At 52.1% G+C, this 12,881-nt stretch overlaps 2 protein-coding genes and 1 long non-coding RNA gene across 5 annotated transcripts in view; 2 read left to right on the top strand and 1 right to left on the bottom strand.

Annotated features, from left to right (window-relative positions):
• The first annotated feature begins 1,107 nt into the window (after positions 1-1,107).
• On the top strand, positions 1,108-7,232 carry Fgf17 (fibroblast growth factor 17). Of its 2 annotated transcripts, none has more exons than XM_021181152.2 (5): positions 1,108-1,653; positions 1,809-1,845; positions 4,461-4,605; positions 4,843-4,949; positions 6,408-7,232. In XM_021181152.2, the coding sequence occupies exons 1-5, from the start codon at positions 1,619-1,621 to the stop codon at positions 6,699-6,701; spliced, it is 618 nt and encodes a 205-aa protein (XP_021036811.1). In that variant the 5' UTR covers positions 1,108-1,618; the 3' UTR covers positions 6,702-7,232. The 2 variants fall into 2 exon arrangements, with proteins under 2 accessions (XP_021036811.1, XP_021036810.1); XM_021181151.2 differs by having other exon boundaries at positions 4,428-4,605.
• Positions 4,754-7,520, bottom strand: LOC110308849. The gene is made up of 3 exons (XR_002379612.2): positions 7,279-7,520; positions 5,717-5,977; positions 4,754-4,915 (listed from the first exon to the last, which is right to left on the bottom strand). It is a non-coding gene; the product is annotated as an uncharacterized LOC110308849 (long non-coding RNA).
• The window catches only part of Dmtn (dematin actin binding protein), a 34,349-nt gene continuing 28,942 nt past the window's right edge, over positions 7,475-12,881 (top strand). Inside the window, exon 1 of one of the 2 annotated variants that reach the window (XM_021181148.2) lies at positions 7,475-7,628. The gene's annotated coding sequence lies outside the window, so the exon portion shown is untranslated. The remainder of the gene's footprint in view (positions 7,629-12,881) is intronic. The other variant, XM_029469147.1, reaches the window with a different exon arrangement.

Genomic DNA, 12,881 nt, shown 5'->3' with positions numbered 1-12,881 from the left:
GTGAGAAGGCAAATAAATCCACCTGTGCTGCTCTGTGAACTCAGGGAAAGGGAGCCAGAGTTTAGACTCCCCAAATCGCCCCTCCTTTCAGCTCAGCACCACCCACCTGTCTGTAAGGAGAGAACTGGTCACCAGCCTTCAGATCCCCGGCGGCTGCCTGTCATATTACAGTCCACTTAAGCCTGTCAAATGCACTGGAGCACACCTTTAATCACAGCACTCAGGAGAGAGGCAGGTAGGTCTGTGAACTGGAGGCGGCAAGCCTGGTCTACACAGTGAATTCTAGGTCAGTTGATGCTACATGGTGAGACCCTGTCTCAGGTAGAAGATGGGAGAAGAGAAAAAAAATCTACCAAGGTCTCTGAGCGCTAAAATAAAAATAAAGCCAGTGGCAGGCTGGGACCTGGAGGGTGAAGTTGCAATTCCAAGGAACAGGAAGAGCCTAGATTCTGGGACTATGGCCCCTTCACTCACCAGCTGGCTTATTCTGAGCCGGCTACCTCCCAATGCGCCAATTTCCTATCAGCAAACTGCAGTCAGTATAGCTGACTTGGGTAGCCAGCTACATGGGACTAGTGGTCATATGTCCATACTGCTGGACACTGCATTCCAGGCAACTGCTTGGGGACACTGGTGAATTGGGGCTAAGAGCCTAGGACTGGGTGTCAACCCCCCAAATAAGGCCCAGACATCTTAGGGATTTCCACGCTGACTCACTGTCATTTCATTTGGTTCTCCAGTACTCCAATAGCTGACCACACCACCCACCTTTAAAAAGAAATAGACTAAGAAGGCCCAGGCAAAAGTGACTCCCACTCTTCTTCGGATCTCCATTTCAAACCAGTTTTTGTCAGCATTGAGATCTTTCAAGAGCTGCACCTGACTCCCCATCTCTGGCCTCAACCTGTTGCACCCACTGTTCTCAGCCTTACCCCTCCTTCCTAGTGGCAAGGGGTGACAGCAGAGAAGCTGAGCCAGCAGCCGCTCAAGCCAAGCCCACCCCTGCTCCCTGGAGGGAGGCTCCTCCTTTTAAGGCTGCTTCTGGGAATTCCCACCCCGAGCCAGAATTCGAGACCCCCAGCCCCAGCTCGGTACCTGCAGCTCATTCTTAAGGAGATGAGGTTGCCGCATCAAACCTGAGGGCGGGAGCTGCTGACCCTGAGGAAGGGGAGGGCAAGGCGCCTCCCTCCCTGTGCTTGCCGCTGGCCCCGCACTTCACGGAGACCGGCAGGTTGGTGCGGGTCAGGAATAAATCAAGAGAGATCGTAGGGGCCAGCCTCCTGATAGAGGACGCTCTCGCAGCTCCAATCCTTTGCGCCCGGGGACCTCTGCCCGAGGCCAGTAGCCCAAGAGAGCGAGTACGCCAATCGGACCAGCTCCGGCTTCGCAGCCTCACTGGCCCGGAAGGTGGACACCTCGCACCTCAGTCTCTCAATTACAGCCCCCCTTCATTCCCCCCTCGGCTAGCCTTCCCCTTCCCTCCATCTCCTTTCATTCCTGAAAACCTGTGGCTCCGAGAAACCTTGGCTTCTCTGGGACTCTACCCCAGGGGCCTGGCCACATCCGCTCCTGAGTTTGGGGAGCAGAGGGGCAATCGCCCCAAGAAGTCTCTCCAGCGATGGGAGCCGCCCGCCTGCTGCCTAACCTTACCCTGTAAGTGTGCTGCCTGCGCCCGGAGTTCTTTTTTTGCCATTTCCAGCCCCAGGAATATTATATCTCCAACCCGGGGCAGGTGGGGCAAGATAAAGGTGGGGGATGGGTGTGCCCTGGGGTGCCCACACCTTGAACTGCCTTGTCTTCCCAAACAGGTGCTTGCAGCTATTGATTCTCTGCTGTCAAACGCAGGTAGGCACCCCTGCCTAGCCCCCAACCCCCAACCTTTCCCACCTCACCTCGAAGGAGGGGAGGCAGGACTGGCCTCCCTTAACCAAGCAACTGTTGAGGTTTGGAGGATCAGTACAGAAGGTGGGTTGGAAAACAGACTGAACCAGAACGGGGAATAGACTGAGGTTTGCCTCTCAGACCTTTCTAACAACCCTCCTGGGTCTCTACCCTTGCCATCCCTCTGAGCTGGGTTTCAGAGCCGACCCCCCACCCCCACCCCCGGCAGTTAGCAGCCAGTGGAGGCAAGCGCTCAGGTAAGGTTTGTCCGTGCAGATACCTGAAGGGTTTGGGTTCGAAACCCACATGTACTGGTCCACCGTCTTCTCTTACCCACATGTTTGGACTACAGGTGGCCAGGGTCTCCGTATGGTTGGACTATCCAACCAAGTAGACCCGTTACCTCTAGGGTTCCTAGGTCAAGCCTAAAGGTTTGTTGGAATGGAATTCAGGGCTTACCTCTCCACCCCTCCACCTCCCACCCCCAAGTCTCAGCCCCCAGCTCCAGGCGAGGCCCTGTCCCTTTTTTGTGATTCTCCATAAGACTGCAGCTATTAAAATGCACTGGTCCAGAACCGCTCTGGGGAGAGATGGTCTGGCTTTCCCAGGCCAGAGGCCTGTTTCTCTCCCATCCACTGGGGACCTTTTTTTTTTTTTTAAGGTAAATGCCTTTTCAGTGGGAAGGGGCTGCCTTTGAAGCAGTGGGGGGGTGGGAGAGAGACAACACCCCCCTTTTTCCTTCCCCCTTTTTCTCTAGCCCGTTCCAGGCCTTTTGCTTCACACATCTAGGGAGAGTAAGAAGAAAGCCCCCAGCCTGGCAGGGAGGGGGCTGGGGGTGGGTCCAACCTGTTCTGGAAAGGAAATTAGCACAATGGCGCTGCTGCCCTGGGCGTTTATGGCCTGGCTGAGGCTCCATTCAGGACTCAGGGAAGGTGGCAAGGCTGTCCTTTCCCCCTTGAAGTGCCCCTTCACCCCCCTGGGAGGGGGGGCAACAGGCTGAACCACAGCCATGCTTGAGGGGCTGTCTGACAAGCAGCTGTCTACCGTGGTGGAAGGGGAGGTCCCCCCACAGCGGGAACATGAAAGGAACAGGCAAGGACCTGTGGGAGAGGGACTTGTGGGCTGTGGGCCGTTGGGGGGGGGGGAGGGCGTGGGCTACTTTTGTGAAAGACTTGAAGGGGACAAGGAGAGGAGGGGGCTTTGGGGGGCTGCTATCTGCCCCTGACCTGGAAGAGACTGCCAGGAGAAGGCTGCCCGCCAAGTGGGGCGGACATCCTGAACCTGGGCCAGAAGGCTAAGGCTGAGATAGACAGGAACCCACCCCAGTGGGAGGCCTGTGAGAGCTAAGCAGTAGGCTCCTTACCAAGTGCTGGTCTCAAGTTTCTCTAGGGTAGGATGCAAAGATGTTCTTATTCTCCTAGAGGTCTGGCAACTCCTGACCTTTACAGACTGTGCTGGGAATAGACAGTAACAGAAAGTTTGAAGGGGTCAACCCCTTGGCCATGAGGTTGTGACCACCCCCTAGGTTGACATAACCCACCCTTCTGTCTAGGAAATTGGTCCCTAATACATGCTGAGCTGGGTCTAGCTCTGTCTTGGTCCAAGTGACTGGTATTCAGCCTGAGATCATTATAGTTGGAATTAGGCATTAGTGGCAGGGAAGGGTTGTCCCTACCCAAGTCTTGCAGGCTGAGTTGAAGCTATAACCAGCAGCTGACAACTGTCACCCTAGAGGGCACCTTGGAGATGGGGCAGTGATGTTTCTGTCCTACTCAGGTAAGACTGGGTAAGGCAAACCCCAGTATGGAGATGGAGATGTGGTACTGGACAGGCTTGATCTATGGTGGAAATGGTTCCTTGAACCACCTCAGGAGGCAGGCTACTAAGTACCTAGACCACTGCCACAGGCAAGCAGGTGACCATGAGAGCGGCTATTGGTACCACCTTCTACTGCTGCTTCTACCTCCTATACTAGGGTTCTCTCTCTCTCTCTCTCTCTCTCTCTCTCTCTCTCTCTCTCTCTCTCCTCTAGGACATTTTTGATAAGAACCAAAGAGCCCCCCCCACCCCCCCGTTTAACAAACCATCTGCTCTGTGCCTGGTGTGCTGGGACCGGGACCTTTCACGGCTAGTGGCAGAGTTGGAAGAGGTGTGGTCTAGTGGTCCTGATTAATGGAGCCAAGACCCCAGAGAAAGAGGAAGGGGTTCTGGCTGTGAGTTGCATGTCCCATGCATCTGTCCTATAGAACATGGGGACAGGACACACAGCCTTGCAGGTTTCTTCTAGCAACCTGTTATGATTGCAGATGAATACTGTCTCATTGTGTTTCCCAAGGCTGACAATCACAAGTGCCCCCAAATTAACAACTGGTCCATGCAGCGTCCTGGGAAGACCGTGGGCAGAAGCAGTTTTCAGCTTGCACCGTACACTGCAGGGCGCACAGCCAGCCCCACTTCACTTAGGTCCTCACCCCTCTCCCCAGATGGGCCAATGGTGGTGTCACCCAAAGCAAATTGACACTATTTTTCCCTTGGTAACCGCAAAGGGGGAGAATCACCCGTCTCCTAATTTTAACCAGTACGTGAGGGACCAGGGCGCTATGACCGACCAGCTGAGCAGGCGGCAAATCCGTGAATACCAGCTCTACAGCCGGACCAGTGGCAAGCACGTGCAGGTCACCGGACGTCGCATCTCTGCCACCGCAGAGGATGGCAACAAGTTCGGTAAGACCTGGCGCTTGTCCCCAGACCACTTGTAGCTACCTAGTTTAGTTCCTGGTTTGCTTGTTTTTTTTTCCCAGTTCCTGGGTCAGGGAGCTTGAGGTATTGTGTGTAAAGAGGAAGCCTCTTGATGCTGCCACCCACCCTTTGATCTGACTTCGAAGCGCAGACAGTTTGGAGAGAAGCCTTGCACACCCCTGAGCCACAGACTAAGGTCTCTTTTCCTTTCGCTGCTCACAGCCAAGCTCATCGTGGAGACAGATACATTCGGCAGCAGAGTCCGCATCAAGGGGGCAGAGAGCGAGAAGTACATCTGTATGAACAAGAGGGGCAAGCTGATTGGGAAGGTGAGGCCTGGACACAAGCAGCAGACAGATGTGTCTTCCCTACGGGAGTAAGGACAGGCCAGGCCACAGCAATGCATCCTACGCCTGCTGCTGACCTAACTCACCTGGTTAAAGCTGAGGCTCCAGCCTGACAGGACGAGGTCTCATTTTGATAGCCATCCCATCCCCCCAACCTATTTAATTTTTTTTTAAATTTGTCTAAAGATTTCTTTTCCTCTCATGTGTATATGAGTGTTTTGTCTGCGTGTCTGTGCGCCTGGTGCCTATGGAGGTAAGAAGGGAGTTGGGAGTTATAACTCTAGAACTGGAGTTCCAGATGGTTGTGAGCCACCACATGGGTGCTGGGAAGGGAACCCAGGTTCTCTGCTAGAGCAGTCAGTACTCTTAACGACTGAACCATCTCTCCAACTCTCTGTTGATTTTTAAATATTTATTTCTATCTTATGTGTACCAGTGTTTTCTCTGCATGCCTATCTAAGGACCAAATGCTTGTAGAAGCCAGAAGAGGGCGTCTGGTCCCTAAGAACTGGAGTTACTTTTTTTTTTTTTTTTTTTTTTTTTAGCCTCCATGTGGGTACTGGGAATCAAACTCAGGTCCTCTGGAAAAGAGGCCAGTGATCTTAACCACTGAGCCATCCCTCCAGCCCCTCAACCTCTATTTAAAAAAGTCCTTGTAGCTCCTGGCCTGCTGAAGGGACAGGGCATCCACATGACACCTGGTGCTGATAGAAGGAATATTCCCCCAGCAGCCACCAGGAGGAACTCACCATCCACCTGGTGTTGTATGCGATGTGCTTGTGTGGCAGTCGTAGAGAGAACTAAAAGGCGATGAGGGCTGGAAGCTGGGGCATCTGTGTGCAGCTGAAGCTCTCAGAAGCTCAGTGGGGATCATGGACAAGGCTCACACCAAGCACTGACTGGTGAAGCCTTACAGCACTGTGCGGACAGAGCACCGCACTTCCTCAGACCTGTCCAGTCTTGACTTCTAGTTCTGACTGATGCTCCCCAAGTAACCTCTCACTGCTCACCTGTAAGAAGGCAAGGCATGTAGGGTCAAGGGGAAGGCTAGTTCTGACGCCTCTCTCCTGTGCTGTCCCTGCTGATAGCTTTCACCCAGACAGCATAGAATTCTCACGAGCCATATCCCCACCCCTCAGCCCTGAATTATTGTTATTACCCGATCTTAACCCTCCATGCGAGCATCTGAGGGGACTGAGATTCAGGATTCTCTCAAGGCTTCCTTAAGAGGCCTAATGACTTAAGTTCAGCTCTGACTCCAAGCACAGCCTGTATGTACTGCCCATGGCTGCCTTTGCTAACTAAAGGTGCCCATCCCACCAGACAGGGCTACAAAGACTTCTTGCTCCCACATGGGTTCTACAAAAATTAGGCCCCAAAGCTGATAACTCAGCCAGGGTGAATGGACAAATTCCCCTCCTCTGCTCCTTTCTTCCATAGCCGAGCGGGAAGAGCAAAGACTGCGTGTTCACCGAGATCGTACTGGAGAATAACTACACGGCCTTCCAGAACGCCCGGCACGAGGGCTGGTTCATGGCTTTCACTCGGCAGGGCCGGCCACGCCAGGCCTCCCGGAGCCGCCAGAACCAGCGAGAGGCCCACTTCATCAAGCGCCTCTACCAAGGCCAGCTGCCTTTTCCCAACCACGCTGAAAGGCAGAAGCAGTTCGAATTCGTGGGCTCCGCCCCCACTCGCAGGACCAAGCGCACTCGGAGGCCCCAGTCCCAAACGTAGTCAGGGAGGCCAGTAGTGTGCCAGGCTGGGTAGATGCCCCTCAGCAGCCTTCCCTCTCTTCTCTAACTCATCCAAAGATGGGGGCTGGGGTGGAAGGTGGGGAGCCAGACTCCAAAAGGACCCCGAGGGCATGAAGTTTCTGATCCCCACTGGGAAGAGACAGTACTTGTGTATCCCAGGGTGGGCACCATTCTATGGAACAGGTTTGAGGCCAGAGGCAGACCCCGGCAGAAGAAATAGGGTCTCCTTGACTTAAAATGCCTGCTTCCCAGCATCTACCTGAAATAAGCAGGCAGGTCAGCAGATCCCAGAGCTTGCACAACTGTGCTCAAATCTTGCTCCCTGAACCTCTCTGAATCTGAACCAAATAGCCAAACTCTTGGCCGGCCAGACAGTAGGGACTTACGGTTTTGTTTTCAAAAACAGACAGAGACAGAAAGAGAAACAAAAGCCAGTCAGCCACTGTTCTTTTTTCTCGCCCCAGGCCTGCGTCCCCACCCCAAGCCCCAGAATAAAACCATTTTCCTGCAACCGGGTCTGCTGAAGAAAGGTGGGCAGTCAGACCACAGAACTTAACTGCAAAGCGTGCAACACCGAGAAGTGCTAGCTGGGGAAGGTGGGCGCCTAGGCACACAGGTGCTGCAGCCTGCCAGTCCCGCTTTGCGGAGGGGACAAGGCGAGGCCAGGCCGGGGGTGGGGGGAAACTGGCGGCCCCTCCCTCCGCGGGCTCCGATGTCCAGGCTCACGCTACGCGTCCCTGCTACCTGTAGGAGAGAAGAAAACCCAACCCCTAGGCGCGGCCCTGAGCGGCCGCTGGCAGGGACAGGCGTCCTGTGGGGCCCAGGCCTGGGGGAGGAGGGGGGTGGCAGAATCACAGCCTGGGGACGCCAGAAGTCACCTCGCAGGGAGCAAGATTGCTTTTTTCCGGTGAGCTGGGCTGGGAGTGGGAGGAGGTCTGGGGCGAGCGGAAGCGGGTGGGGGCAAGAATGTGTCCCCTTGTTCTTTCCCCCGTCCCCCTAGGGGCGGAGGCGGGGGCACACCTGAGGGCAAGCCTCAATTAGAAGCGGTTGCAGGCTGGGAATGGAGGAGGAGGGCGCCCAGCCCCCACCGAGCTTCTCGGGTGGGCTTTCCCAGAGACTTCCAGGTGCGCCTAGGGGTGGAAACCATAAAACCACCTTTCCCATGGTGCTTCGTCTTTTAATCTTGTCAAGGGGAGGAGGTTCTTGTGTCTGGGACCCTCCTCTCAGGACTCTCTAGCGCTGATGGAATCCTCAGCCTAGGTTTTCCCGTTTAAGAAAAACGTGGGAGAGGAGAATTATGAAGCGAGATGAAAAGAGATAAAAGCTAACCTCCTTCCACTTCTCCTAAGAATTACTTCAAAAAGTCCAGAACAGAAGTTGTAGGGCGAGGGCACTGATGTAGTCCGAACCGGAGGTGGGCTGCAGCAGACAGAACCAACTCAGAGCTGGGACGGAGCCTGACACCGCCCCCCACCCCCCAACCCTGGGCCATTTAGAAGGTGGAGCCGACAACAGCCAAGAGGGAGGTTCCGCGGGCCTAGGACTGACATTCTCCTTCCAGCTCGTCATAATTGCTTTCACCAGGTTGCTTTTTTTTCTGTCCCCCCATCACAAAAAGCCTTAATCCCAGTGAAGACCGCCGGACGTGTGGGGGGTAGTTTTCTGGGGTGTGTGTAGGGCGGGTGGTCTAGGGCTGCAGTTGATAACTGGAGAGTTCAATGGGACTTTAAAACTGGGGCAACACCCAGCAATTACTTGAGGACAAAGAGTTGGGCCCCCAAGGTGTGGAGTATTGGGACTTTGGGGGGCTGGGAGGACTCTGAGGAGGAGGGGGGCTCTGATCCCTCTGATTATTGCAGGAATTTGAGACATTCTTTAAGACTCTAGACTGCCTCTCCAGCCGGGCCTTGGCCCACCCCCCACCCTCCCTCTTGGGCTAGAGACAGCTTCAAAGGTGGACTGGGCCCTTTGTCTGGCCCCGGCTTTCTTCTCAGGCCTTTCTCGGCCCCTCCCTCCCTCTTTGACCTCCCCAGCACAGACAAGCCTCTTGGGGCCAGCTCCAGAAAGCCCTCACTGTTTCCTTTCTTGCTTTTTTGAGGTAAGGCCTGGCAGGCAGGGACAGAGTATGTATGCCAAAGAGTGAAGAGCAGCTTGGGAGAGCAGGATTATAGAGGAAGCCGGGACATCTCAGAGGGTCTTCCATCCATCCCATCAGGAGTTCGGCCCAAAACCCACTCCTCACCACACCTCTCAGTGTGTCTGCCCAGCAGGCAGGCTCCCTACCCTAGGTAGCTTTTCACATCCCACAGCCTTCTGGACAGGTTTGACAGGAAAAAACAATGGAGAAGGCAGAGCCAAACATGGTGGCTTACCCATGCAATCCTAGTCCTCTCGAAGCTAAGACAAGAAGACTGAGACCCTGCCCAAATAAATAAATACAAAAAAAAAAAAAAAAAAAAACTACAAATGGAGCAGGTTAAAAGGAATGGGTCCCTGGGGGGGGGTGGAGCATTGGATATTAGCATAAGGAATTTGTGACAGGAAAGTGGCTTCTCGATGATTTCATATCTACAGGATACTTGAGCAGCCCCAGAGACTTCCAAACAGACTCTCTGACAATGGCTTCTTGCGATAGGGGGCCAGATGAACCCATCCAGGGAGACCCGACCCCAGTCCTGTGATGTAGTGTCACTCCACAGTACTCCATGCCTCTGTCCGTTCCTTCGCCGTCCTCTCCAGGGGATCAGATGCAAGGGAGTCAGGGACGATGTCACTTCCGATGCCACACAGCTGGTTCTACTTAAGTCACATTGTTCAACAATGTCCAATGGATGCCAGTAGCCAGCCCACCCCCCACACACACACACTTACCAAGCCAGAATCTTGTTCCAGTCCTCGCCTTAGCCTGCAATAGGCTGTCTTCCCTGACTTCGCTGCCCTGTTCCTGTAGAAACCTCTCTAAGTCTTTTTTTTTTTTAAGATTTATTTATTTATTATTCTATGTGAGTACACTGTAGCTGTCTTCAGATGCACCAGAAGAGGGCGTCAGATCTCATTACCAATGGTTGTGAGCCACTATACAGACATGAGTCCGATGTCCAGCTTGATTTCCAAAACTTCTGATCTGTTGGGGGGTGGAGGGAGAGAAAAGGTGACTCTATACTTAGAAAGGACTGGGTGGTGGACCTTTGGGTTGCTGGGAATTGAACTCAGGACCTTTGGAAGAGCAGTCAGTGCTCTTAACCGCTAAGCCATCTCTCCAGCCCTTCTAAGTCTTTCTGTGGGTTTCTCTCCTGAGTGTTGTCACCTTGGAAGCCATGGGCACCCATCAGCTGCCACTCCCTTGCGTACACTGCTTTGGCAAGACTCCTTGGCAGACCTCCTGAGGTTCTGTAAAATGAAGCGTCTGCCTAGCCATGTCTGTGCCTCCTCTTACTCGCCAAACACGCACGTCTGTGAGGCTCCCCACTAGCACTGTGCCCAAACCTCCTATCCAGCCTCCATGTGAAGCTTTTATAGACACTAGCAAAGCAAGAACACACACACACACACCCTCTGCTTTGCTTATTTTATCATTGTGTGTGTGTATGCATGGTATATGTGTGGACACACTTTCCACAGCATTCACATCAAGGACTGAGAACAACTGGAGTTGATTCTCTTATTCCACCTTTATGTGGGTCCCAGCCATCCAATTCAGGGCTTCAGGCTTGACAGCCAGTGAGTGTCTTTACCTGCTCAGTTAGCTCAATGGCCCTGTTTTTTATTTTTTTTGTTTTTGTTTTTGAGGTTTGTTTTTTTTTTGATAAAATTATGTTTGTTTTATGTGTTTTGTCTGCATGTATATCTGTGCACCACTGTGTGCCTGGTGCCTTCAGAGAATAGAAGTGGGGGCGAGATACCCTGAAGTTAGAGTCACAGGCAGGTGTGAACCATATGAAATGGGTGCTGGGAGCTGAACTTAAGTCCTCCCAGAGAACAAAGAACAGCAAGTGCTCTTCAATGCTGAGCCATCTTTTTGTTTTGTTTTGTTTTGTTTTGTTTTGTTTTGTTTTGTTTTGTTTTGTTTTGTTTTTTGAGACAGGGTTTCTCTGTGTAGCCCTGGCTGTCCTGGAACTCACTTTGTAGAGCAGGCCAGCCTCAAACTCAGAAATCCACCTGCCTCTGCCTGGGATTAAAGGCATGGGCCACCACGCCGGACTGTAATGATTTATTGATTGATTTATTTATCTATTTTGTGCATATGAGTACACTGCCATTGCTCTCTTCAGACACCCCAGAAGAGGGCACCAGACCCCATTACAGATGGTTGTGAGCCACCATGTGGTTGCTGGGAATTGAACTCAGGATCTCTGGAAGAGCCGTCCGTACTCTTAACCACTGAGCCATCTCTCCAGCCCCGCTGAACCATTATTTTAGCTCCTTGGTTTTTGTTGTTTTATCTCTCTGTGTGTGTGTAACAGATCAGAGGCTGAGGTTAGTCAGGTGTCTTCCTCTGTCACCCTCCATACCTGTACACACAAACAAATGCACATACACACATACAGTCTCATGAGACAAGGTTTTACTCTGCAGGGCACATTGTCCTAGACCTCACTATGCAGCCCAGGCTGACTTTACACATGCAGCCGGTTTCCTGACTCAGCCCCCCCAGGTGCTAGGATCCCAGGTGTAGGCCACTGCATCTCTCAGTTCTGAGGTCCACCTGCCTCCTGTGCTCTTATCTGGCCAATCCCCAGCACTATGCTGTCTGTCTGCCACAGTGCAGACAGGATGGGAAGCCAGAGCCCTCGGGTAGACTCTGTCTGGTTAGAGAAGGTCCTGAACAGTTACTTTGAATTAAGTATTCATTTCCTCCCTTTGGTACTGTGCTGATCCTCCCGTTAATTAAAATGTTGGAGAAGACAGGGCTTTCGGGACACTTGAATTTAATTGGAGAGATTAACCCATAAAAGCATGGTTCTTTCATTGAATTTTTGGAATTCTCTCTCCTCCTTAAAATTAAGATAAAAGAGCATCCAGGTGTGGTAGCACAAGCCTGTAATTCAATCACTTGGGAATCAGGGATTTGAGGCAGGAGTATTTCAAGTTCAAGGCCAACCTGGGCTACTTATATAATGAGACTCTCTCTTAAAAAGAAAAAGATCCCCGAAGAGTAGATCAGAAGTTTTGGAAATCAAGCTGGGCATCCTACTCGTGTCTTTAATACCAACACTTAGGAGGCTTAGAAAGGCCTGGGTGGTGGACCTTTGAGGCTGTGCTATGGAGTCTCAAAAGGACAAAAGTTTTGGAACTAAGCAACTGAACTCTAGAGCTCTGCCAGGCAGCACACATGCAGGCAGCACACATGCAGGCAGCACACATGCAGGCAGGCTCACATGAACTGACTTAGTCATGCTGTGAGAACTATTCTCCTCACCCAAGTGAGTCCTACAGTCAGGATCCTTGCTGTCTGCAGGAACTCAGTGCTCCCTGCCCAAGCCCAGTATGGCTGGAGCTGAGAGCTTACGGGAAAATTAGCTGGAATGTCGGGTCAAAGTATGAAGGTTGGTTTTGCTGCTGTGTGCAGCAAGGAAGAAACTAAAGGGTCTCTGAGAAGTGAGTGACAAACTCCGTGTTCCAGCGCTACATCCCTGGGGTCTTAGAAGATAAGAGAACAGTTTCTAGCTCTGCAGTCCTCCACTTGTGGATTGTGTGACCCTTTGGGGGGGTCGAGTAACCCTTTCCCAGAAGTCACCTAAGACCATTAGAAAGCACAGATATTTATTTACATTACAAGATTCATAACAGTAGCAAAATTACAGTCATGAAGTAGCAATGAAAATAATTCTATGGTTGGGGGCTCATCACAATGAAAGGAACTGTATTAAAGAGTCACAGCCTTAGGACGGTTGAAGACCACTGCTCTAGCAGGAAGAGGAAGTTGCTTTTAGTCTCTGCTGAGAAAGTCACTTTTTAAATTATTTGTTCTTGTTTTTCTTTCCTTTTTCTTTTTTTTTTCTTTTTTTTATTTTTAATATTTTTATTACATATTTTCCTCAATTACATTTCCAATGCTATCCCAAAAGTCCCCCATACCGCCCCCCACTTCCCTACCCACCCATTCCCATTCTTTTGGCCCTGGCATTCCCCTATATTGGGGCATATAAAGTTTGCAAGT

Source organism: Mus caroli, chromosome 14, assembly GCF_900094665.2.
Source record: "Mus caroli chromosome 14, CAROLI_EIJ_v1.1, whole genome shotgun sequence".
Taxonomy (NCBI): Eukaryota; Metazoa; Chordata; class Mammalia; order Rodentia; family Muridae; genus Mus; species Mus caroli.
Note: the sequence above shows the minus strand (reverse complement) of the source record. Positions and strands in the feature narration are given on the sequence as shown.